We start from the raw sequence: 24,611 nt of genomic DNA on the forward strand, positions 1-24,611 counted from the left end.
TTGTTTAAAATAGTGTAACAACTTATTGCAATGGGGAAATATACTGATTTATTTGAGAATAGTATGGAAACATTTTTGTACATATGCATAAAAATCATTCAATCATTATCTGGAAGGAAATACAGAGAAATCAGCTTTTTTTCCTCCTCACTTTACACATGAGAAAGCTATTGTTCTCAAAGTATCATTATAATCTGAGAGCTAAAAACAGAACCTCAGATATCATTTAGTTTAACCTCTTAATTTTAGAAATGAAAAAGAAAAGCCCTGGAAGACTTAGTGACTTTTCCAAAATTACACAGGCAATAAGCATTACAGGCAGTAGATGAACCCAGATCTTCTAACTGGAGAACTGTTGCTCATTTGACTATATTTACTCTCATTCCCACATTGTTTTGGCCATGTAAGTCAGCCATTTGTTAATAGCAGAGGTGAGATTAAATACCAGACCCAGATCTATTAATTTTCTACTAAATGATATTGCTGCTAAAACAATGAATACTAAATTCAAGTACATTGTCCTAGTCTTGTTTCTTCCACTTACTGATTGTATGTTCTTGAAGAAATTACTTTGTCTGTCTAGACTCTAGTTTCTTCATCTTTTAAATAAAGAGGTTCTAATTCAAACACTCTATGATTATATAACCCAGTTAAATTGAAGAAGAAATAAGAGAAAACATTCAGGACAAACTAAAGTTGCTTTTGACAGCTTAAAAAAGTAGAAGAAATGATTTAGTCTATACTCTTTATTCTTTCTATTCTCAGTATATATAAATAACTCTTTCATGCTTTCACTTGGCAGAAAGAAAATCTCTTTGTCCATGGTAAAATATGTTCATAACTTAAAAATTGTCCCGCAAATGGATATTTATGTAAAGTACCTTTTGACATGACATTTCAGTTTGTTAGCAACACCACTATTTCCTAACATCGCTGGGGAATGGCTGTATTTTTTTAAAACTAATTTTGCATTGCATGTATTGAAGATCTTTTGGGGGAAGGTAGCACTCAGTCATTTGGAAGATGACTTGGAGTGGTGTTGATTTTCTATGATTCCTTTAAATATTTTGTAGTAATAGTGTTTGTGTCTTGCTCATTGATTGACTCTCTCTTAATTGCTTTTAATCTTATTTATCTTCTTAAAACTTTCTACAATACTCCATCGATGAGTAGTCTGCATAGGAGACACGCATACACCCTAGAAATTCTTACACCTTTTGAATTCATCACATTTTTAAGAAAGCAAAATAAAAAGTCTAATAACTATTCACTAGTGGGATCCAAAAATATCAGTGAGTGAACAGAAAGTCACATCATCATGAGATCATTGATTTTAAACTGGAAGGTTCCTTGGAAAGCATGCAGTTTAATGTGTTGATTTTATAGATATAGAAACTGAGGCTCAGAGAGGTTGAGACACATGACCAACACCATATTTGTAGTTAATGGCAGCCATGAAATGGGAACTCAGTCTCTTAACTCATAATGGACACTTTGTCCATTGGATCATGTTGTTCCTGAATTTTAAAGCTATTGACTAAATCATCACTTTACTGGAAGACTAATCATTAATCATTAGCATTTAATTGTTGGTGGAGTTGTGAACGAATCCAGCCATGCTGGAGAGCGATCTGGAATTATGCCCAAAAAGTTATCAAACTGTGCATACCCTTTGATCCAGCAGTGTTTCTATTGGGCTTATACCCCAAAAAGATACTAAAAAAGGGAAGGGGACCTGTATGTGCCAAAATGTTTGTAGCAGCCCTGTTTGTAGTGGCTAGAAACTGGAAAATGAATGGATGCCCATCAATTGGAGAATGGCTGGGTAAATTGTGGTATATGAATGTTATGGAATATTATTGCTCTGTAAGGAATGACCAGCAGGATGAATACAGAGAGGCTTGGAGAGACCTACATGGACTGATGCTAAGTGAGATGAGCAGAACCAGGAGATCATTATACACTTCGACAACGATATTGTATGAGGATGTATTCTGATGGAAGTGGATTTCTCTGACAAAGAGACTTAACTGAGTTTCATTGGAGAAATGATGGACAGAAACAGCTACACCCAAAGAAGGAATACTGGGAAATGAATGTGAACTATTTGCATTTTTGATTTTCTTCCCGAGTTATTTTTACCTTCTGAATCCAATTCTCCCTGTGCAGCGGGAGAACTGTTCGGTTCTGCAAATATGTATTGTATCTAGGATATACTGCAACATATTTAACATATATAGGACTGCTTGCCATCTTGGGGGGGGGGAGGAGGGAGGGAGGGGAAAAAACGAAACATAAGTGATTGCAAGGGATAATGTCGTGTAAAAATTATCCTGGCATGGATTCTGTCAATACAAAGTTATTATTAAATAAAATAAAATTTAAAAAAAAAATCATTAGCATTTAGAAAGAAACTGTTTTTTAATGGTAAGCATCTCATTTTATTTTTAGTTATAATTACATAGTATAATTTCCAACTTCCTTATCACAGAGACAGAATGGGAAAACACCACAGCATGGCCTCAGCCATAGTAAATCCTTGTTGTACAAAGTAAGCTGCTCTGGGACACTTGTGAGTGTCTTTTGATGGTTCTTTAATGCTTTTTCTGCTGTCTCTATTACTGTTTTATAGAAAGGCTCAGTGTCTTGGGAAAGGGGCTTAGATTCAGAAGGATCCTTTGAGAGGTCAAACAACAAAGGTGGATCATGATATGCAACATTTTCTCCTACACATTGACAAAGTAATTTATCAAAGCAACCTATTTCTCCTTTGGGCTGGAAAACTGGAGTCACATAATGGACCTTCCAAACAGCATCACCTAGAGATCAAGGGGAACAAAAACCATATATATTTTGTTAGAGAAACCACATCTTACATAACCTACTCCATTTTTCTAGGTATAACACTAGTATTCCTTTGTTTATATTACAACAATTTTTTCACATATCTCCTTTCCAAAAATTGATGAAATGATCATTTCCTTGTTTCTAGAAAATCATATTATCATTTCCTTCTTTGTGGAAATAATACTTTGATGCAAAGCTATAACTCTTTTGTTCTTTTCATTTGCTTTCAAAATAGCATTTTATTTGATTCATTCATCAAAATAAATATTATTTAAAATTATTTCCAATTTCTTGGACACCTTTCAGAAAGGCATAAAGTTTAGGAAAGGATTTTCAAAAGTTTTCACACATATTTTTGTTGTATTGCATCAGATAATATTGTAGAATGTTCAAACTTAACAAGACTTTAAAGGTCAACCAATCCAAACACCTTTTTCTGAAGTGAAAAATAAATAAATATGTAATGTATAGCTATATAAATTTGCATATGTATCGTCTTTGGACAAGTTTTATTTGTGTGTGTGTGTATGTGTGTGTGTGTGTGTACATAAAACTAGCCCCCATAAAAATAACATATTCAAGGTCACCTATCCAGGACTAGGACTACAATTCTGATACCACTTTAGTCCATTTTCCACTGAATGCATATTTTATACTCACTGTTCTTTGGTTTCCACCGCATAGCATGTAAAAATGGGCCACAGTAGTGGTACATGAATTCATGCTCTGAGTGTTGAGTTTCTCCCTTCAATAAGGGCATTAAATCTTGTCCATCAATCACTCTGAGATAATAAAAATAACTGGTTTTATAATCTTTAAAATATCAAAATGCTACAAAGTAATTTTAGAAGATTACAAACTATTGGAGAAGTCAAAACATAGACATTAAAAGCACAAATTATAGAAACCTACAAATATATATGTGATTTTTAAAGACTAATACTCAGTAGTATCTACTGTGGCAAAGTTAAACCATACATTAATATCCATGTTATTTGATTTTTAAGCGAGATCTTCTGCCTTAATTAACTTAGTAGGTATTAATAAACCCCAATGTGTTTGATTTCCCATAAAATCATCAAATTTCAGAATTTATTTCACAAACAAAACTTTTATATATTCCTATGCCTGTGACTGAAACAGCACAGAATTTTAAACTACAAGTAATTTTTTTTGTTCAATTAATTTTATACAGTGCCCACTTCTTGATGCTTGCCATGGTATCAATCTTTTTAGTGTGACCTCCCAGATAATTATATCTGCCTTGGTGATGTCATCACACCTGCCTAGCCTGTACATAGCTTGCTTCCAAACTGTACTTTCCCAGATATTTTGGCCTGCTCAATCTGCACTCAGTTTGCAGTAATTTGTGTCATTCTGATCTGGCACAAACCCCCACTTCATTTTGCTCATTGGTTTTTTTTTCTTAAAAATTTTAGTGCCATTCCAAATTCTCTCCCTTTCTTCACTTCTGCCTCACCCATTAAAAAGACAAGAAATATGATAAAGATTTATTTTCTATAAAGATGCTTATGATTGATGAAGTCTATTTGTAATTAATATTCTACAATGTCTGAAGGCTAAATTTGGAACCAGAATTTACATTTTTTTCTGAAACCTTAAGTATTCCAAGTAAAATTCTGCTTTTCTTTTATGTTTCAGTCCTAGTAGGAATAATGTACAAAGAAAACAAACAAATCTAATTTTAAAAAATTATTCAAGTAAAATAGGATCAAAAACAGCTCATGACTGTGAAATTGCTCTCTCTCTCTCAACCAGAGATAGTGTTCTAAATAATGGCTGTTACAAATATCCAATGATCCCATATATTCCCTTATATTCATCTTTGAAAGTTTTATCAACATATTTATAATTTGTGTATCTGAGGAATCAGTATGATTCAGACGAAAGAGTATTGTCTTTAGAAGTAAGATGATAGGTTCAAACCTTAAAACTCATGATACCAGCTCTAATCTTTCTATGAAGTCCTATTTTTAGGCAACTATGTTTGATTATTCCTTCAATATTCTGAATAGTAGCAGATAGGTTATGTGTATTATGTGGTTTTATAACCTTTAAAATATTTTTTTAAATACTGAATCTAGAACAATGTACCTACTTAGTGGATTAGAGAATTATACAATTATTTTTATTAAATACACCACTATAAGTAGTAATTATTTTATTAAACCAATTATGATTTAACTTAATAAAATAAATACATATTGAATGAATGAACACCCTATTAACAAAAATATAACCTATTTAATTTTTTCCTTTGTATTCAGATAGGTACTAGCAATACAACTTCCTATGTTGAGTAAAAAACAAATTTAAAAAAAATATCTCTACTTTCACCTGGATTCTATGTAAAAGTCAGGGATATATGCAAATATTAATAGATCGGCTTTTTATTTGGACTTGCAAGGATTATAAAATAGTTTCTACTATGACTTAAAGCACCAACTTCAGTGAACAGGAATAACCAATTGTTAGTGCCAGTGGTCATTAAAATCACCCTTTTTCTTATTTTATGATGGCTTTGTATCTTGAACACTGAAAACTGTAAGAAAAAATTATCTACCCATATAAAAGAAGTTAGTCTTATTTTCTATAGTCACCTGTCCTATTCTTTCACGTGTTCATAATAATTCATAAAAATATGATTATTGAATCAAGGTTCATTTATGCAAAGCTGCCTTACATTGGTGGAAAGTGATGTACCTTGCTTGACTATATAATCAAAAGATATAACCATATGTAAAGGAAAAATAAGAAGATATTTGAAAAGGAGAATTCTTTGCAAAGAGAACTGAATTTTTAAATTTTTTATTTCCTTTTATAAGAAAGTAAAAATGATGAGTATTTGTTTTTTTTAAATAGTATTTTCTTACCTATCCTGAGGTAAAGGTGCTCCTACTAGTGCAGCTAGAGTTGGGTAAATGTCCATCAAACTTGTAGGTTCCTTGATAACTTTTCCAGCTGGCAACACTCCTGGCCACCTAATAATACCTGGGACTCGAATTCCACCTTCCCAACCTGCCATTCCTTTTCCACCTATATGTTAAGAAAAACATATCACCAAATCCATCTAAAATATTCTTAGCAGGGATAATGCTTATAAAGCAGCATCAAATTTATAAAGACGTATTAAGTGTTAAGTATTAAGACTTTTAGAGCATTCAATATACATACATATATACATATATGTATAGGTAAATACATGCTTGGTATAAGCTTGTGTGTGCATGTATGTGCTGCATGTGTGTGTATCCAAATATCAGTCAGCTAATAAGCATTTATTAACCACTTACAATGTCTGGCATAGGACTAATTGTTGGGAATATAAAACAAGACAATAGTCCCTGCTTTCAAGGAGTTTCTATTCCAACTATACCTTTACAATTTAACTTTTTCCTACCTTTCCAGTCACCTTATATTTGAATTACTTCCAAATACTCTATGATTTTGCAAAACTATTCTTTCTGTAGTCCATTTCTTTTCACTTGACCTTTGCCTGGAATGTTCTCCTTCCTTACCTTTACCAAATGGCTCCCTTAGCTTCCTTCAAGACTTAATTTAATTTCAACTTCCTCAAGAAGTCTTTTTTGCTCTTCCCTCACTGCTAGTGACTTTCCTCTTACATTAGTTCCCATGTATCTGTATCTAGTTTGCTTGTACAAAATCATTTATATACCTCCTCAGTTGGAATACTGAGATAGTATACAAACTGAATTTTGCAAATTAAAGAGAAACAATTTTCGATGTGCAGGAAGGAGTTTAAAGAGAATATCGGCTTTGGGCATTGATGGTGGGGCATAGTGCCTTCTTCCCCATGGGTCCTAGGAAGGAGTTTTACCTTCATAGCTGACTTACAAGGTTAGTATTTTAGTTAAATTACTTGGACTCTTCACTTAGGTTTTAATATATAGTTTTCAAATAAGCCTCCAAGAGGCATAAGGATGATAATTAGGAGGAAGTAGAGCATAGAGACCTGTTGGCCAATAATAATGAATGGTTGTTCTACAAGTTGGCCTCCAATTCAGATAAGTGTGACTAGATTGGCAGCGAGGATTCAGAATAAAGTTTGGGATACTGATGTATTTAGCACATATTTATATTTAGCACAGTTCATATGCTATTTCTCCCATTAGAATGTAAGTTTCTTGAGGATAGTTTTTCATTTGTGTTTTCATATTCCCAGTGCTTAGCACAGTTTTCAGCATAATCCCATAATTCATGCTTATTAATTGATTAAATTTGATTCAATAATTCCTTTCACTCAGTTTAATGACATGTATAGTTTGGTGTTGAATGCTAAAGGAGGTAGAAAGGTGAATAAGACTTGGTCCTTAACTTCAAGGAACTTAAAATGTCCCTCCTTCCTTGAAACTTTCAAGCTATTCTGACCTCTCCATGTAGCTAATTTTCTATTATAATTGTGTACATGTTTCATTCTTGTTCACTCCACATTAGACTGAAAAAATGCTTGAGAGCAAAGAATGTGTCTTACCCCACTCAAAACTTGGAAGAGTGCCTTTATCACTTTTAATAAATCTTTGTTTAACAAAATTGACTTGTAGGGGGATGATAAATACTCAAATCACTATAATGCAAGGAACAATGATAATAAAATTAATAGATTAGCATAAAATTTTAGAGCATTTCAAAAATGGATAATATCCTATAGGGAACAATAAAGACTTGATAAAGGAAGTAGGATTTAAGTTAGGCTTTAAGAATTAAATAAGACTTTGAAAGTAAAGATGAAGGGATGAAAAGGGCCTCAAGGCCTATTCAAACAATTGATAATCCAATAGAGCTTAAATATAACATAGGGAAGCAAGAGGGGATGGAGGTAAATAAGGTTAGATTGGAGCCAGAACATGGAGAGGCTTAGATGCTAAAAAATAAATTTGGATTTAAATTGTTAGTTAATTAAAGATCTTTCTGCTGAGTATTCATACCATCAGAATTGTTACTATTCTTACAAGGTGCTAAATCAATGGAATTGAGGAGACAATGGTTAAATCTAGTTTAGAACTGATTTAATCCTACAACAAATAATGGTTTCCTAGTGAAATAATGATTGGTGTATACTCAGTGAGGAACATATAAGGAGAAGCTGTCAGGGCCATAAAGGGCAAGCCTATTAGAACCTCCCACAGGAGGAGACAGATTCATTCCATCTTCCACCTTTGTGCTGGCTGGAGTCTGAAACTGGCAGAGGCAAAGGACTAGTGGCAGGAGCTCTCAGAACCAAGAAGAGAGATAAGCCTCTAAGAAAACTAACTGGGCCCAAGGAAGGAGGCAAGACTTGAAAAGAGACAATAAAGGATTTGGACTTTAACTCCAGGCTGCATTTGGGATGATTACACTGAACTGAAACTAAAACTGCCTCCAGAGGCCCCCTAAGAAACCTGCTCCCAGAGAATATTACACTTTAGAGAAGAACGTGATTAGGAAAATTAAATTTTGATTACTGCAACCAAAAGATTACAAAAGGAATAGAGCAGAGATGGAGAGATTGACTAGGTATTGCAATAGGACCATGAAAGAAAAAAAAAAAAAAAGGTACCACTGGCAGTAGTGAGAATGGAAAAGAAGCATTATCCCTGAGGGTACTTGAGTGGGATTATCCCTGCAAGAACCCAAGTCTAACCAAGTGAAAAGTCATGTCCCCACAAGCTTTAGTTCCTTAAGAGACAGCATGTTCATGGCAACTATTATTAACTGAATCTCCGACCTTACAACTACTAAGGTTTTTTTCTTTTTTGAGTGAGTTGCTTTAAACTCCACAAACTCAGTAGATCTCAGGACCTTTAATAGATTTTGCCATTTTGATATATTAGCTTAAATTAAGTAAGTAATGGTGTAATTAAGGAGTGATAAACTAGGAATTTGCAGCCCACTATTGAAATTCTGGCTCAAGGGTTAGCCCAAATTTCCCCTTAACAAAAAGACTTATTATATTATTATTGTTGTTGTTATTGTCATTCAATATCATACATATAATTATACTAATAGATAGCATTTAATTTTTACAAAGTATTTTACAAATAACTCTGGGAGCAAGGTACTATTGTTATAACATTGTTATATCCAGAAAAACTGAGTATAATCCTTCAGGAGACAAGGTGGACATTAATGAAATAGAGGATTTTTAAGCATTAGTGATGAAAAGACCAGATCTGAATGGAAAATCTGATTTTCAAAAACAGGATTCAGGAGAAGCATAAAGAGATAAACAGGAATGGGATTTCATAAGTAACTTTATAAGGCTTATCTGGTTACATTCCTACATGAGAGGATGATACTTGTAATTAATAGAACTTTCTCATTATTATGGCAGTTAGAAAGAGTATATATAGACAGAGGGCACAGTTGTGAGTTGAATAGAAAGAAGAATATTTAAAAAGATAAAATTAAGGGATGAGAAAGAAATGTACTGGGAGAAAGGGAAAGGAAAACATGAAATGGTATAAATCATCTGCCATAAAAATAGGCAAGAAAGTGGAGGGGTAGAGGAGGAAACAGGGAATGAGTGAACCTTACTCTCATCAGAGTTGGTTCAGAGGCAATAACATATACTCTCAAAATGGATATAGAAATCTTACTCTGCAGGAAAATAGGAGGGGAATGGGACACAGAAAGCAGGGAGGGTGATAAAAGAGAGGGCATATTGAGGGAGGAAGTGGTCAGGAGCAAAACACTTCTTAGGATGGACAGAATGAAAGGAGAGAAAATAGAATAAATTGGGGGAGGGGAAATTCAGTTCACAATAGTAATCATAAAAATAATTTTAAAGCAACTTTCTTTGATAAGGCCTCTTTTTTCAAACACAGAAGGAACTGTCAAATTTATAAAAATAAGAACTATGCCCCAATTGATAAATGATCAAAAGATATAATCTATGCCCAAAGGGATATAAATTCATGCATATTCTTTGACTTAATAATACCACTACTAGACATGAATATGAAAAGCGATTTTTTTAAAAGAGAAAGGGTTTGTATGTCTATATGTATATGTACAAAAATATTTATAACAGCTCTCTTTGCCAGGAATAAATTGGAAATTTAGTAGAAGCATATCAATTGGAGAATGGCTGAATAAATTGTGGAATATGATTATGATGGAATATTATTGTTTTATGACAAATGATGAGCAGAATGCTCTCAGAAAAAAAAAAAAAAAAGCCTGAAAAGTCCTCCATGAACTCAAAGTGAAATGTACTGAATAATAGCAATGTTCTGGTATGAGCAGTTGTAAATGACTTTGCTATTCTCAGCAATACAACGATCCATGACTATTCTGAAGGACTTACAATGAAAAATCCTATCCATACTCAGAAAAGGAACTGATTGTGTTTAAACACAGATTGAGGCTTTCTGTCCCTCCCTTCCTCTTTCTCCTCTCTCTCTCCCTCTCTCTCTCTCCCTGTCTCTCTCTCTCCCTGTCTCTCTCTCTCCCTGTCTCTCTCTCTCCCTCTCTCTCTCTCTCTCTCTCTCTCTCTCTCTCTCTCTCTCTCTCTCTCCCACCTTTTATTTTTGTTCAACTTTTTTTGTTGTTATTGTTAGGGTGGGAGATTTATGTTTTCTTTCACAAAATGACTTTTATGGAAATGTTCTGATAACTTTACATGTGGTTTCTTAATGGGGGCTAGGAATGAGGATAAGGGAAGAAATCTGGAACTCAAAAATAAAAAAAACTGTAAAAATATGTTTTAAATGTAATTGGTGAAATAGTTCATAAATAACTTAAAATGAGAAAAAATTGAAATGTATGTTATAGGTAGTTTTTGTTCATGAATATGCATAAATTGAAATATCTATTAGTGTAAATAATTTACAGGATAAATTTGTTTGATTTCAGGTACACAGCCCTAAATATTCCCTAAAGGTCCCAAATTTTACCATTAAATAACATCTCAAAAGGAGATAGGGAGAGAAGGGTGGATGATTGTTCTATTTCCAAGCCATTAACATCAAACATTAAGAATTTTGCCTTAAAAGACAACAAAATAATAACAATATACTTTCCAGTGTATTTAACTATAGAAGTTAAAACCAAATTAAACACTTTCTCTCTCTTACTTAATGTTTCCTTTCCAGGACTCTGATTTTTCTATTATCACTAGAAACTAGGTCAAGTATTATACCTAATCATTAGAGGCATCTGCAGACATCATCCCTACTAATTCCTTTTACTGGATCCTCTTTTTTACTGTTCTTCCTCTTTTCCCATTGTCTGGTCCTCTGCTTATCTTCCTCCACGTTCTTTACCCTCAATATTTCCTAAAGTACAAAAATAAAATGTCTAAACTAGAAAAATCTCTTTTATAAACAAATGTTTGATTGTCCTTTATACATTCTGAAAGCAGATTAGAAAAACTTTGTAACAAACCTCTCCAGAATTGCTTTGTTTTATTTTGTTTTTCCATAGCAACATCAAGTAATTTCAGTCACCTTGTTTTAATATCTGCTTATGTTGTTGACCAAACGGAACAGAACATCAAAAAACTTAAGCCTAAAACAGTCCTCCAATGTTGACTCTTCACTCTTCTTACCTTTATATATTCCATTAAAGCCCCCTGTATGAATCTTTCCACTCATGATCTCCAGATGTCCTCCATGGTCTGAGGCAAAGTACACAATTGTGTTGTTTCGCAATCCATTTGCATCAATGGCATCAAGAATTTTGCCTTTAAAAAGAAAAAAAAAGATACAAATGTAAATGATTGCATCCATAAAGTATAAAACTTTATGATGACCTAATTTTGTTTTGTAAAGCTATAAAAAGAATCAAGTATACAAGTATCTTCCCTCTTTTAATTATTTTCTATATATCTTATATATTGCTCACTTTGTATAGATTTCGTTGCATGCTGTGTACCCCATTGAATTGTAAGCTCCTTAAGGGAAGAATTGCATTTTCTTGTATCCCCAGCACTAAGCACAGTCTTGACATATAGTAGATGCTTAATAAATGTTTATGGTTTATCATATAAATGACAAACCTTTCTACAAAGGAAAATTGTTTACAAAAGTCATCTCTATTATCAAGTGACAAAAAATGAAACTTCTTTTGAACCTGTAAAGTCATATTTTATTGAAACTGCTATAAGGCTAATATATGTATACATGTATATGAATTATCCAATCTGATATGAGATAAAAATGATGTTATGCAGGACACACAAGATATTCTACAAAATATCATTACTATATTACTAAGTGAAGATCTAACATTTACAAACTCCCTCAGCTTGCTAAACTGATGCAACTACTCCATGTGTTTAGCTGCCCAGATTTAGTTATAAATTGTTCCCAATTATTCCACAATCTCTCTAATGCAATTCATTTACATGTTAACACAATTTTCCTGAAGTAGCTACCCATGGTCCTTCATTTGGAATAATAACATCAACTAAGCAAGCTGTATCAGCTCCATTATACTTAGATTGGTCATTTCTTTTCAAAGTATAAATTCCACTTTATAGTGGGGGTTGTTGTTGTTTTAATTTATGGAACTCCTAGGAAGGAAATCCCTCTTGCCAATATGCCAGCTTATGTGTCTTGCAATTTATAGACTGAGTGTTGCCCGGGACATTAAATACCTGAGACATTAAATAACTTGCCCAAAATCACAGAGCCTGAATGTGTCATAGACAAGACTTTCACTCAAGTCTTCTTAATTCTGAATTTAACTCTCTATTCCCTTACCCCCTTCCTTCCAATGCTGTTTGGCAGCAAATCCATAAATAGATGAAAGATAATTGTGCATATATTTTAAACCAATATTTTAAACAGCCTACCAATTATAGAGAGATGAAATTAAATTCTCTATACAAAAAAAGATGATCTTAGTGATTTTTTTATTTTATTAAAAAGCTAATGGGTTTCTAATATATAGGAATGAGAAATGAAAAATCAATTTTGATAAGTAAGGCTATAAGGAAACATTGAGAACAAATGGTAGTCCCAAGTTCTGGTCCTGTTCCAAAAAAGGACACCCCCTGCAACGTAAGGCAATAAAATCATATGAAAAGATATAGAGATGAGAAGCAATAGCATACTAATGAAGACTTTTTTTCCATACTTATGGAAATTATTTCCATAATTTTCAATAATTATGTTTGGGTAAATTTTCACTTTCAGGCCAACTAATTAAGAGTTTTCATTATATATCTTATCTACTCTCATGCTAATTGATAGCAAGTCAGTGTCCATGGAGAACAATTATCTGTCTTCTCTTTCCCTGCCCTGATACAACCCAGAAATCAGAGCAGTGATATGAGATGCAAAGTGTCTCTTGCTATTAAGGATTCCCTATAGCCACAACTAATACTCCCAAATCCTCAGAAACTTATTCAGTCTCTCCCTAATGTGAACAAGGGGGAAAGGAAGAGAGAGGAGGAAGATGCTGGGAAGAAAGAAACAAGAAGGAAGGGAGGTCTTTTCAAGGCAACAGATGCGAAGAAGAAGGTGACTGACTGCTGAAGGGAATCTACCTAATTAAGTCATAGGTTTTTTTTCACTTACCCACCAGAAAGTCCATCTCTTCTACATTATCTCCATAAAGGTGATTCTTGCTAATGCCAATAAACTCATTTGTTGTGGGAAGAGGTATATGGACATGCAAAAAAGAATAAAATAGGAGGAAAGGTCTATCTTTGTTTCTAAAAAGACAGAAACAAATGGAGTTTTGCATGAGATTTTAAAACCAGTTTAACTACATTCTTAGATTAAAATATTGTCATACATACATTATAAAACTGCGATTAACATATATTTTTTTTTAATTCTCATATTCACATCTATTATATTCTTTTTGGTTTCCCTCTTATAATTACAATAAAATTTTATATTAAAAAATTGGGGAAAGACTATTGATCAACATTTATTCCATAGAAAACTGAAAAACTTTGGAAAATTCTTCTATTTAAGGATTATAGACAAACGTCAATAAAAAACCTTTCTACAAATTGTTCATATTGTAGGAATATGATGATAGTGGTGATGTAAATACAGATTTTAAGCTTGCAAAGTGATTTGCATATATTATCTTAGTTGAGTCTCACAATAAACTGTCACACCATACAAGCAAGATGTGGGGATTTTCCTACTGATTCTTCCTTCTTCCTTCAGAAGGAAAACATGGTCAATCTATCAAAGGTAGATTACACACCTTTCTTGGTATGCCTATGTCTCAAACTATTAAAATTATAATCATCTGAATTTAAGCAAAGCGCTTAAGGGTTGTGCCCTTGGTCACGTAGCTAGAGTTTGAGGTACGATTGTTATTTCAGGTTCTCCTGGTCATGGAACTTTCCCTAAGCTACATCCTCATCCCTTCCCTCACAGAAAAATAAAATAGAACCAATCCTTTGTATCTTCTGTAGTGCTTATCACAAGGCATTGCATGTTGTTCTTCAATAACTTGAAATAACTGTCATAATCATATGTCATAGGGAATGATACCAAACTGGTCATCAGGGACACCTGGATTCATATTTGGCCATGAATTTCTACTAGCTATGTGACCCACTTAACCTTTCTTATCCTCAATTTTCTGATCTATCAAATGGGTATGTTTATAGCACCCCCTCACAAGATTGTTGTGAGGTATGTAGAATTCTATAAATTTAAAAGCATCGTATAAATGTCAACTTTTATTAATGTGAATATCACTTGAATGTTAGAAGATCAAAAGATTGGAACTCAAAGATAAATTTAAATTTAATTAATTATGAAATCAACAAAAAATCCTATGCTCTTTTTACAGGACCACAGAGCCATTCTACTTTCACAGTCAAGGGAGTCAGAGAATTCAAAGCCAAAGTAAAAAACTCATTATAGTAAAGAATCTAAACTAAAACCTGAGTAAGCACAATGCCAAGGAAAGAGACCTCTAAAAAAAATGTAATTGTTACCTTTTGATAAAAGAGACTGCCTCCTTTAGCATAATTAAGCCAGCTCTTTCAGCCTTCATAGGTTGTTCTACAATTTCTTGTTGTCTCATGAGAATGCAATTCCAGTACAGAGAAGTGTCAAAACTGGAAAACCAAGAAAAGGCCAGAAGGATGCCAAATAAAATAATGCAAATAATAAACAACCAGGGGATGGAGACCAAATGAATTAGTTTTCCCACAGTCAGTGTAAGCACAGCAATGATGATTAGCTCCATGCAGAACCAAAGTTTATTTGCTATAGCTAATTCTGTGTCACGTGAAGGATCTGGCCAACAACTCCCAGAGAGTGTATGTGGCATACCATAGAAATAGTCAAAGCCATAGTGGTTAGGATGATGGCAGTAGTCATTTCGGTATTTACAATTTAGACCTTGATGCCATTTACCTAAAAGTAAAGATAGAAAAGAGAAAATATTATTAAAGGCATTCTTGGTGAATCTTCCTTTTCTTGAAGACAAAATAAGAAAATGGAAATCATCAAAAACTATATAATTAGGCATTCAATAGGCAATGAATAAATGTCTATTAAATTGAATATGTGCAAAGTCATTTGTCTCCTTAAAAAGCTTTCCTTCAGCAGATTCATTTATTGCAGTGTTTTGTTTTGGGTTTTGCTTTTTTCTTTTGTTTCTGCTTGTCAGAACACATGTTCTGACATCAGAAAAATGTGTCAGGACACATTTTTGATGCAGTAATGGAAAGAGAACTCAATAGAAGAGAGATTAGAGTATTTCACAATCCATCATGTAAATAGCAACTTCTTATTAACAATTGTTTAAAATGTTGGTGAAAGGACCACTACATAAACATAAACATGAATACCAAAAGAGATTCAGAAGGAAAAAAAGGAAAATGACCTATATATACAAAAAAGCAGCTCTCTTCTTAGGGCTAAAAGAAATGGAAACTGAGGGGTATAAAAAGTAATAGCAAAGTTCTGGAATGACCAGCTGTAGACTGACTTTTCTATTCTTAGTAATAGTCTGAAGGACTTATGATGAAAACTCCTATTCTTACCCAAAGAAGGAACTGATTATATCTGAATACAGATTGAAGCAGTCTCTATTTTCTCTCTCTCCCTTTCTTTTTATCTTAATTTTTCTTGAGGATTTTTATTTCCATTAGGATGGAAGACCTATATTTTCTTTCACATCTTGACTTTTCTGGAAATGTTTTGCATAGCTTCATCTGTGGTTTCTTAATAATGGATAGGGGTAAGGGAGAGAACCTAGAAATCAAAAATTTTAAAACCAAATATTAAAAAAATTGTTTGTTTTAAATGTAATTGGGGGAAAATATTTTTTTTTAAAAATCTTCAAAAAAAAAACTTTGGTTAATGACACCAATTCATGTTTCAGCAGAATGTGAGTTCTGTGGAGAGAGGGGTAGTTTTCATTTTCATGTTAGTTAGTTAGTTAGTACCCATTACATAATATGTGTTTCACTAAGCATTGTTAATTTGAAATAAGAATCAAGATAGCACATATTTCAAAGGACAATGGACAAATACACGGCTAGGATTAGTAGATTGTAGGATATTTCTAATAAAACTTATATAAATAACATAAATTTATAAAAAAAAGTTATATAAATAAAAGTTATAATTGAAGAAAAACATCAGAATGGAAGTGGTCTTATCAAGAAATAATTTTATTTTTATACTAAACTGGATTTGTTAATTCATCTATTTGGGAGTGCCCTCCAATTATGCAAATCACAACCTATCCATGCACATATATCTTGTAAGACACTTGTTCATGTTGTTGCAAACATTGAAACTAAAAAGAGTAGAGGACATTCCATAGCTTATTTTTTATTCTGGCTCATATTAATTTGCATGCTAAACCAAAGGATTTTGGGGAAATGTCTATCCTTGAGAGGATAGTTATTTGCCTAGGTATACAACCTAAAGAAAATACTTAATCAAACCTAGGAGCACTCTCTCAGCCTTTTGTTAGCTGGCACATGGTAGTTATGATCAAAAAGTTATGAGGCTACTTTTATTTAAGAGAAGTCCTTGTCACTAAATCCTATACTAATGAGTAGACTTGAACTGAGATAACTGACAATCCTAAACAGTTAAAGCTAAAAAGCTGATAGCAGGAAGCAATTCCCAGCAGAAACCATGAAAGTGAGACCAATGGGATAATACTTACTGAATACCAATGAAGCAATACTTAACCAAGTTTACATTATCGCATTCACCAGTAGTCATCACAAGACCAGTAAGGATAGAAGCAATAAGATTTTATACTCAGTATGGAGCAGGTTCAGTGAGGGCAATGTGATGACATTACCAGAAGAGTGAATTGTCATATTATAAAGATTATACATTATGCCATTCTTTTTAACTACACTATTATAAGCCTTTGCAGTGAAATAGCTTTGTCATCTGACTTCTTAGAGGAATTTAAGTATATCAATGAGAATTTATGAGCTATAATTTTCAGTGGCCACATAATAACTTGAACTTGGGATAATTGTTCTGGGGGCCTCTTTTGAAAGAAGGGAATTATAAAAAGATAAACAAAGGCACAAAGAACTTCATGGAATTTCCCCAAAATACACAGGAGGGTGAGTTTTCAATAGAATTAAGAGTCAAGAACTCCAGTTCTTCCTCTATATGATATGCTATATGATAAAAAGTCTTCATTTCTTAGAGAAATATAATGAAATACTGCAAAGAGACCATAGAGACCATGTAGCCCACTCATCATAATTTAACAAAGGAAAAGCCTTGAGACCTAAGTGATGAAATGTCTTGCCAAATTCATCCAGGTTGGGACTTGCATCTAGATCTCTAGCTTTCCAAGTAGTTTTCATTTTCTACTCCTCAAAGATTGCTTTGTTATTCAAAGGTAACAGTTGCTGAGTTGCTTGACTTGGCTTTATTTTTTTCCTTTATTGTTTTTTAAATGGACATTGTATTGTCTTATCTAGCTTGCAGGGATTTTGGTGAGGATTAAGTAAGAATAATTAATATTAAAAGGCTATTTAACAAGTGTTGTAGAAATGCAAGTTGTGTTTGTACTCGTTCCTATACTTATTCATATATAGATAAACATTAGCTAACTGAAAGACAAGAGACATAATTATATATATCTCACATATCTTATGGATCTATCCAAAGAATATTGTGAAAGGTATAAGGAGGCTGGGAAAGCAGGGAAGAGAGTAAATTATCACAGTACATCTGGAATGGCTTTCTTTTCTAAAAATCTGTGAATAATAGTGTGATATAATAAAAAGTGTAATTTAAGTATCATTTTTCCAGTAATAATCTGTATAACCTTAGATGAGTTATTAAGCCTCTCTGAGCTACAATTTCTTTTCCTGTAAAATAAAAGAATTTGATTAGCTGACAGCTAGAGTCCCTCTCAGCTTCAACCCTTCAAGCTTTCGTTTTCATAGAGGTAAGATTTCATTGAAATTAAAAAAAAAAAAAAAACACTTTTCTTCTATGACAGCATGGGAGAAATGGAATGGGAAGGATTGGTTGGCTCTGTAAATAAATTAAATACTATATTGGTAAGACAGGTTATCATATGTGTGTGTCTTTGTGTATAATTGTGTGTGTGTGTGTGTGTGTGTGTGTGTGTATGGGGGGGAGGGGAGGGAGGGAAGAGAGTGTATGTGTGTGTAAGGACTAATGATCTTGTCCCAATTCCTGATTCTCAGAATCAGGATAGAGTAAAATCCTTCATCAGGTAGCCACCTTTGACTCTTGGAGATAGCATAAAGCATCATACCATCTACAATCCATGTGTCAATGAAGCACATATCATATTGTAGGTGCAGCAGAGAAATCAGGTGGAGCTGTTGGAATATAAGGTTTCTTAAAACAAAAGAGCTTTGATCCTGACTTCAAGACAAGTGATGAATTCAAATGGGCAAAAGAGAGGGCATTTAAGAAGTATTAAAAAAAACAATGTCTGGAGCAAAGAGAAAGCCTCATGAAGACATTTTAATGTAATTTGAGCCAGCATTTGGGTTAATGAGAGGTACATGGTGAGTGTGAGCAGGTTATAATTAGTAGTTACAAAAGAAAATGGCAATAAAAAACATTCTCAAAGAAATGGATAAGAGAAAGTGAAAGTGCAATTTTATTTGCTTGAAGGAAGGGAGAATGTATTCACATTTCTTTGCTTCTTCTGGGCTTAACCCTATGCCTGTCATAATTTAAGTGAGAAATAAATGCAATTGACTGACAGGTTATGTGGTAAAAGTGTGGGGATAACTGACTATTGTCGAGCACATCAACCAATTAATCAATAATGAACTTTACTGAAATAGTCAGATGCCAGGACAAAGTGAGAAATGCCATCAGGACAATGGACAAAACTTCTGAATCAAACTGATGAAAGGTGAAGAATAATGATTATCATAGTGAAAAAGTATTAAAGATTTAAGACTTGCATAGTTATAGGGAGTATCTACAATGAGGAGATCTCAATTGTATATATTTTTAGTGTTTCTAATGTTACACTAAAAGAAAACAAAGAAATATTTTAAGTTAAACCAAGATTACATATTTGATTATACATTTGCACACTCCTAGATAAATTGAACAATTATTTTCCATTTCTCAATTCATTAATGTCAATCAGCCCTTTTAAAATAAATGGTCTTCCTGGCATGCACAGCCTGCTAATAATAAAATCTCCTAGCTCTCATAAAGTTTTTGGAAGAGTGAAAGGACTGGGAAGAAGAAATGGAAAGAAAAACCCATTTTGAAAAAAGTGATTTCCACATACCTATTAGTGCTGTGCTGTAACCATACTTCTTCAGGGTGGCTGCAAACGTGGTTTCATTCCGAGGGAGCCCTCCACTGACCCCAAGTGAATTAAAGACACTACGCTTACGTGAAACAGTTCTAGAGACCATCCCTGAAATTAGAGTAAAAAAAATCATGGTCAGCCCAGCCATGTGACCACAGTTTTTATTAATTTTTAAAACTTTTATCACTGAAAGATCATCATCACATTTAATATGTACTCTATCTAATATGTTGTTTATATTCACACTGGCAGTAGAAGCAATCAATATTTCATGATGCATTTGGATGAACCAGAAAGTTTTTCCTCACCCTCCTTCCATTCCTACTGCAAATTGCATTCCTTTTTGATTGTTTTTTGTTTGTTTTTAATTTGTTCAGATTCACTCAGCTGAGAACTTATTCTTCAAATGAAGATCAGCTAATCTACAACTTGTAGTCTTAAAAGAATTTGAAATGAGAGGTTAATTGCCCCCAGATAACACAATCTGTACCTTTAGTGGTAGAATTGAATTTAGATCATTTTGACTGAGAGACTGGTCTTCTATCAGTATGTTTTTTTTATAATATAGATGAAGGATATATATATCCTTCCAAATCCTGATAGTCCTCATAGTATTAGTGACATTAGTGACTAATTAGTGACACTAATTAGTGATAATAGTCACATTAGTGATACCAATTAGTGACATTAGTGACAGTAACATGTCATTAGTGACAAAAAAGCTTTATTTCTACCAAAAGATCAGTTGCAAAGAGATAGGAAAAATATGGCTCTTAAATATCCTAGATATTTCTCCACTTTCTCTTTTTACTCTCTATCTCCCTCCATCTGACTTCCTTTCTTCCTTCCTCCTTCTTTCTCTTATTTCATTCCTTCTTTCCTCCCTCCCCTTTCTCTCTCCATTTTCCTCTTCCCTCTCTTCCTCCCTTCATTTTGATGAGGTCAGGGTAGCACTTTTTAGTTCAAAATAAACATATGATAAATTTACAATGACCATCCTCTTTGCCAAAAGGTAGATTTTTTTTTTTTAAGGAGGTAGGTTACAGATAAAATAAAGGTAAAATAGGCCTCAGGAGTGGTAAATATGAAATAGAGCTGGGAGAGAATATAGTTAGCAAGTAAAAAGCAAATTCTTTGGGGAAATCACAATTAATCAGGAGAAAGGAAATACTCTGTGAGATGGAAGTAAGTCACTGACTGTCAGTTTAGATCCATAAAGAAGCTTAGCAGTGTAGAGGGCTGAAACTATTGGGTTGATGCATTGAGGTCGGGACTGCTGAGCGCTTGAGGTTAACTACTGATTGGACAATACTCTATGGGCATATGCTTGGAAAATGGCCCTTTCCACTATCTGTATTGGCTCAATGATTGGTATATAGAGGATTGTAGGAGGGACTAGGGGGTGGAGTAAAACGACCTAGAGAGTCACTCTTGGTGGTAGATGAGGGAGAAGGCAGTTCTGGAGAATCTGCTTCCTTTCCATCCTGTTCAATCCTGCATCTGGGGACCGAGAATAAAGATTAAGGACTTTTGCTTATCCTGACTTTGGCTGATTCTGGGGTGTCCTGGGTGCTAGCGTGGTCGACACATAGCATACTAATTAGAGTTAGCTAGAAAAAGAAAAAAAGACACTGTGGGGAACAGATCAGGTGAAAGACCCCCTTCCCGATCCAATTAAATAATCAGAGACGTCATAAAGTATGAAGAGAAAGCATTTATTTAATCCCTGCAGGAAGAGTCCCAGACATATTTGGGAGCCATCCCATGCTTCTGTCATATGCTCCTGGAACCTGACCTGCTTCTGGCTTGTCCAGGGTTTAAAAGCAAAAGACCTGAGCCTTCTCATTGGATAGAAGGACATAACCATCCTTGACCAATGGTCACCAATGTTGGCTGCCTCCCACAGGGCATGTCACTTCTTGCAACTTCCTGCATCTCCAGGTTCAAAGTTCATCCCTCCAGAGATCAAATGACCTCCCAAGGTCCATTCTGGGAACATGAGACAATACTGAGAAATACTTCATCCCATTAGTCCCATTCAACACCATTAGAGGTAAGGCACTATGAGCAGTGAGAGAGGGAATAACCTCATAGTGGGCTTAGTCCTGAAAAGGATTTATCAAAGAGCTTCACCATCATCTTTTATAAGGGAAACACAGCCTTGGGGTTTCTCAGGAAAACCAAGGAAGTAAAGGCAAGAACTTGGAGGAAGGGATCACGTTGGAGGAAGATTAAAGAGGAGCCAAATGGAACACCTGGCAGACCAGGTCCAAACCTATCTAAATATATGCTAATCAATATCTCAAAAGGTTGTTTAAAGAGGTTGAGTGATGGATAATGGAAGCTGACAAAGAGTTACTTTCTCACAATTGCTCTATCCAAGTAAAATAGTCTAAGAATTGGTTATATCTAATCATAATCATTTGAACTTCTTCCTGACAGGGAAGAGATTAAATCCGCATCACTTCCTTCTTTTATTTCTTCCTCTCATGTTTGCCCTCATTCTTCCCTTTCCTCCTTCCCTTTTTTCTTTCTTTCCTCATTTCCTTTCCTTTTTTTCTTCCTCCTTTGCTTCCTCCCTCCCTCCTTCTCTTTTTTTCCTTCTTCCTTCTTAGCTTCCTTCTTTTTTTCCCTTTCTTTCTTCCCTAAGGAAAGTTTTGGAGGTTTCACATATGAACCAGAAATAATTTCATCAGTAAAGGAAGCATTATTTAACAAAGATTGAAAATCAGCAATTTATCTACAATCTAGAACTTTGCTTCAGATATCAGATGATTTGTCCCTGATCACAGAGTTAGGCTATATCATAGTGATGAGATGGGATTAGCAATTCCTAGTGCAAAATAAACATGTGACAAATTCACAATGGCCATTCTCTTTGGTAAAAAGGTAGATTTATTTAGGGATTTAGAGGAATAGGTCACAGACAAAATGAAAGGATACAGTAGATACCAGGAATGGTAAATATGAAATAGAGTTGGAAGAGCATATAGTTAGATTAACCAGAGTTAGCTAGAGTAAGGAGAAAGGTACCATTAGAAGTAAGACATTCCCTCTGAGAGTACCTCAGAGCGGGTTTAATTCAGAAAACAATTTAGCAAAGATCTTCATCAGAGACATATCTTTTTATGATAAATATAACCTTGAGGGTTTTCCAGGCATAAAGGCTTGTACTCAAGAGGGAGGGGAATCAAGAAGGAATGGAAGTGCTAGGAAACTCAAAAGTAAAGATCAAAGAGGAGCCAGATTGGAATGCCTGACAGATCAGATCTCAGACCTGTCTAAAGATAGGCTAATCAATATCTCAAAGGGCTATTTAAAGATGAACAGAAGTTTGAGGACTATACAAAATAGTTCCATCCTCACAATCACTCTATTCAAACAGGATAGTCTGAAATTTTGTTAATAATTATTTGGGCTTTTTTCTGACAGGGAAGAGAGTAAGTTTTAGGGTTATATGATTAATAGGATTATAGATCTAGAATTGGAAGGGAACTCACGGGTCATCTATTTGAATTGTCTAGCCCTCTCATTTTGAATATGAGTAAACTAAAGCACTGGGAGATTAAGTACCTTGCCCATGCTCACACTGGTAGGAAGTATCAGAGGTAACATTTGAATCCACCATCCTCTAACTATAAAGACAATATTTATTACACTTATCAAAAGGATTTTGTTGTTCTCTGACTCCAAAGTCTTTTTCTATCTGCTACACTGTGATGCATTTTCCTTTGACCTTCTTGAGTGAGTCACAACTTAACAACAGTATCTCATACTCACTGATTTTATTCTGCTTCTCAGGGAATGGAAGCAGAAATAGCCATTGTTTTACCACATGTCAAGACAGAATAGCTCTCACATTTGGAAAAACATCAAAATATTCCCTTGTAAAGCAAACACACACACACACACACACACATACACACACACACACACATTCATTCATTCATTCACTCAACAAATTTTTGTTTGGTCTTTTTCTTGTTTTTGGTTCTGGAGTAGCCCCTATATGCTCAAAATGTTTGAGAATTTTCACTAACAGAAAATAAGATCTGGGATTTGAAAGAACTGAAAAAAAAATATTATTTCAAAATAATAATTCCTCCTTTCTATTAATTTGAGCAGCCTGGAGTCTGTGTCTTAATAGCCCTGGGGCGGGGAAGGATGGACTAGGGTACTGAATGTTCTGTCCCCTATTAACACAAATGGTAAATTATATGAAGTACTTATAATGAAGAAATATTCTCTTATTGACATAAAAAAGATGAGTAAACTTCAAAATCTAAGAATATTTCTAAATTTAGTGACAGTACCTTTCCCACATCTATTTACCTTTAATGATTAGGTTGGGACTTCTGGGTTACATGAGTAACTAGAGTAATAACTAAATATTTTTTTTTAATCTCCATGACTTTTTAAGCCTCTCCAAAACAGAAATTATACACCACAGATAAGGCAACTTTATCTGTTCCTAGCTCTAGAACCATCTAAATCCAAAAGAAAATTAAAAAAAAAAAAATCTAAAAACCCATGAACTGATGTTCACTTACTCTTCACTCATTTAGTACACCTCCCTACTAATAGGAGAAAAGCTGCACTAGCAGTCCCAAGAAACTCACAGAAAAACCCAGTCCCATACCCTAATTCATCCTTTTTTTTTTTCCCCAAGGACTGTTAAGTCCCAGACTCCAGGCTGCTAGGACAAATGGCAAGTGCTGTCTCAATCTTTCAGAAGCAAAACTTTGCTGGAGATTATGCTGCAAAATACTGAAGTTCTGGTTCTGGGGAGGGCAACTTGCTAGCACCAGAGTAGAAGCTTTCTGAATTTCAGGTGACAGGCAAGAGAACTAAAAAACAAAGGAAATTGAACAGAACACTTTTGGATGGGGATGCGAGAGGCGAAACACTCCTATAAGCCAGAGAGAAAGAAAATGGCAACCACTTCTCATTAACCAGAAGTCACTTGGGGGCGGTGATTCAGCTGGAAAATCTGAACTGCCAAAGTGAGAGAA

At 34.1% G+C, this 24,611-nt stretch overlaps 1 protein-coding gene across 1 annotated transcript in view; it reads right to left on the reverse strand.

Moving 5' to 3' along the window:
* Window positions 1-2,423: 2,423 nt before the first annotated feature.
* Window positions 2,424-24,611, reverse strand: part of ARSF (arylsulfatase F) — a 38,320-nt gene continuing 16,132 nt past the window's right edge. Inside the window, exons 4-10 of the mRNA XM_051990562.1 lie at window positions 19,576-19,707; window positions 14,783-15,206; window positions 13,392-13,528; window positions 11,417-11,551; window positions 5,742-5,904; window positions 3,508-3,629; window positions 2,424-2,819 (exon numbers count right to left, since the gene is read on the reverse strand). Coding sequence (XP_051846522.1) covers window positions 2,458-2,819; window positions 3,508-3,629; window positions 5,742-5,904; window positions 11,417-11,551; window positions 13,392-13,528; window positions 14,783-15,206; window positions 19,576-19,707 — 1,475 coding nt within the window. The 3' untranslated portion in view covers window positions 2,424-2,457. The remainder of the gene's footprint in view (window positions 2,820-3,507; window positions 3,630-5,741; window positions 5,905-11,416; window positions 11,552-13,391; window positions 13,529-14,782; window positions 15,207-19,575; window positions 19,708-24,611) is intronic.

The sequence above is a fragment of the Antechinus flavipes genome, chromosome 3 (genome assembly GCF_016432865.1).
Source record: "Antechinus flavipes isolate AdamAnt ecotype Samford, QLD, Australia chromosome 3, AdamAnt_v2, whole genome shotgun sequence".
Taxonomy (NCBI): domain Eukaryota; kingdom Metazoa; phylum Chordata; class Mammalia; order Dasyuromorphia; family Dasyuridae; genus Antechinus; species Antechinus flavipes.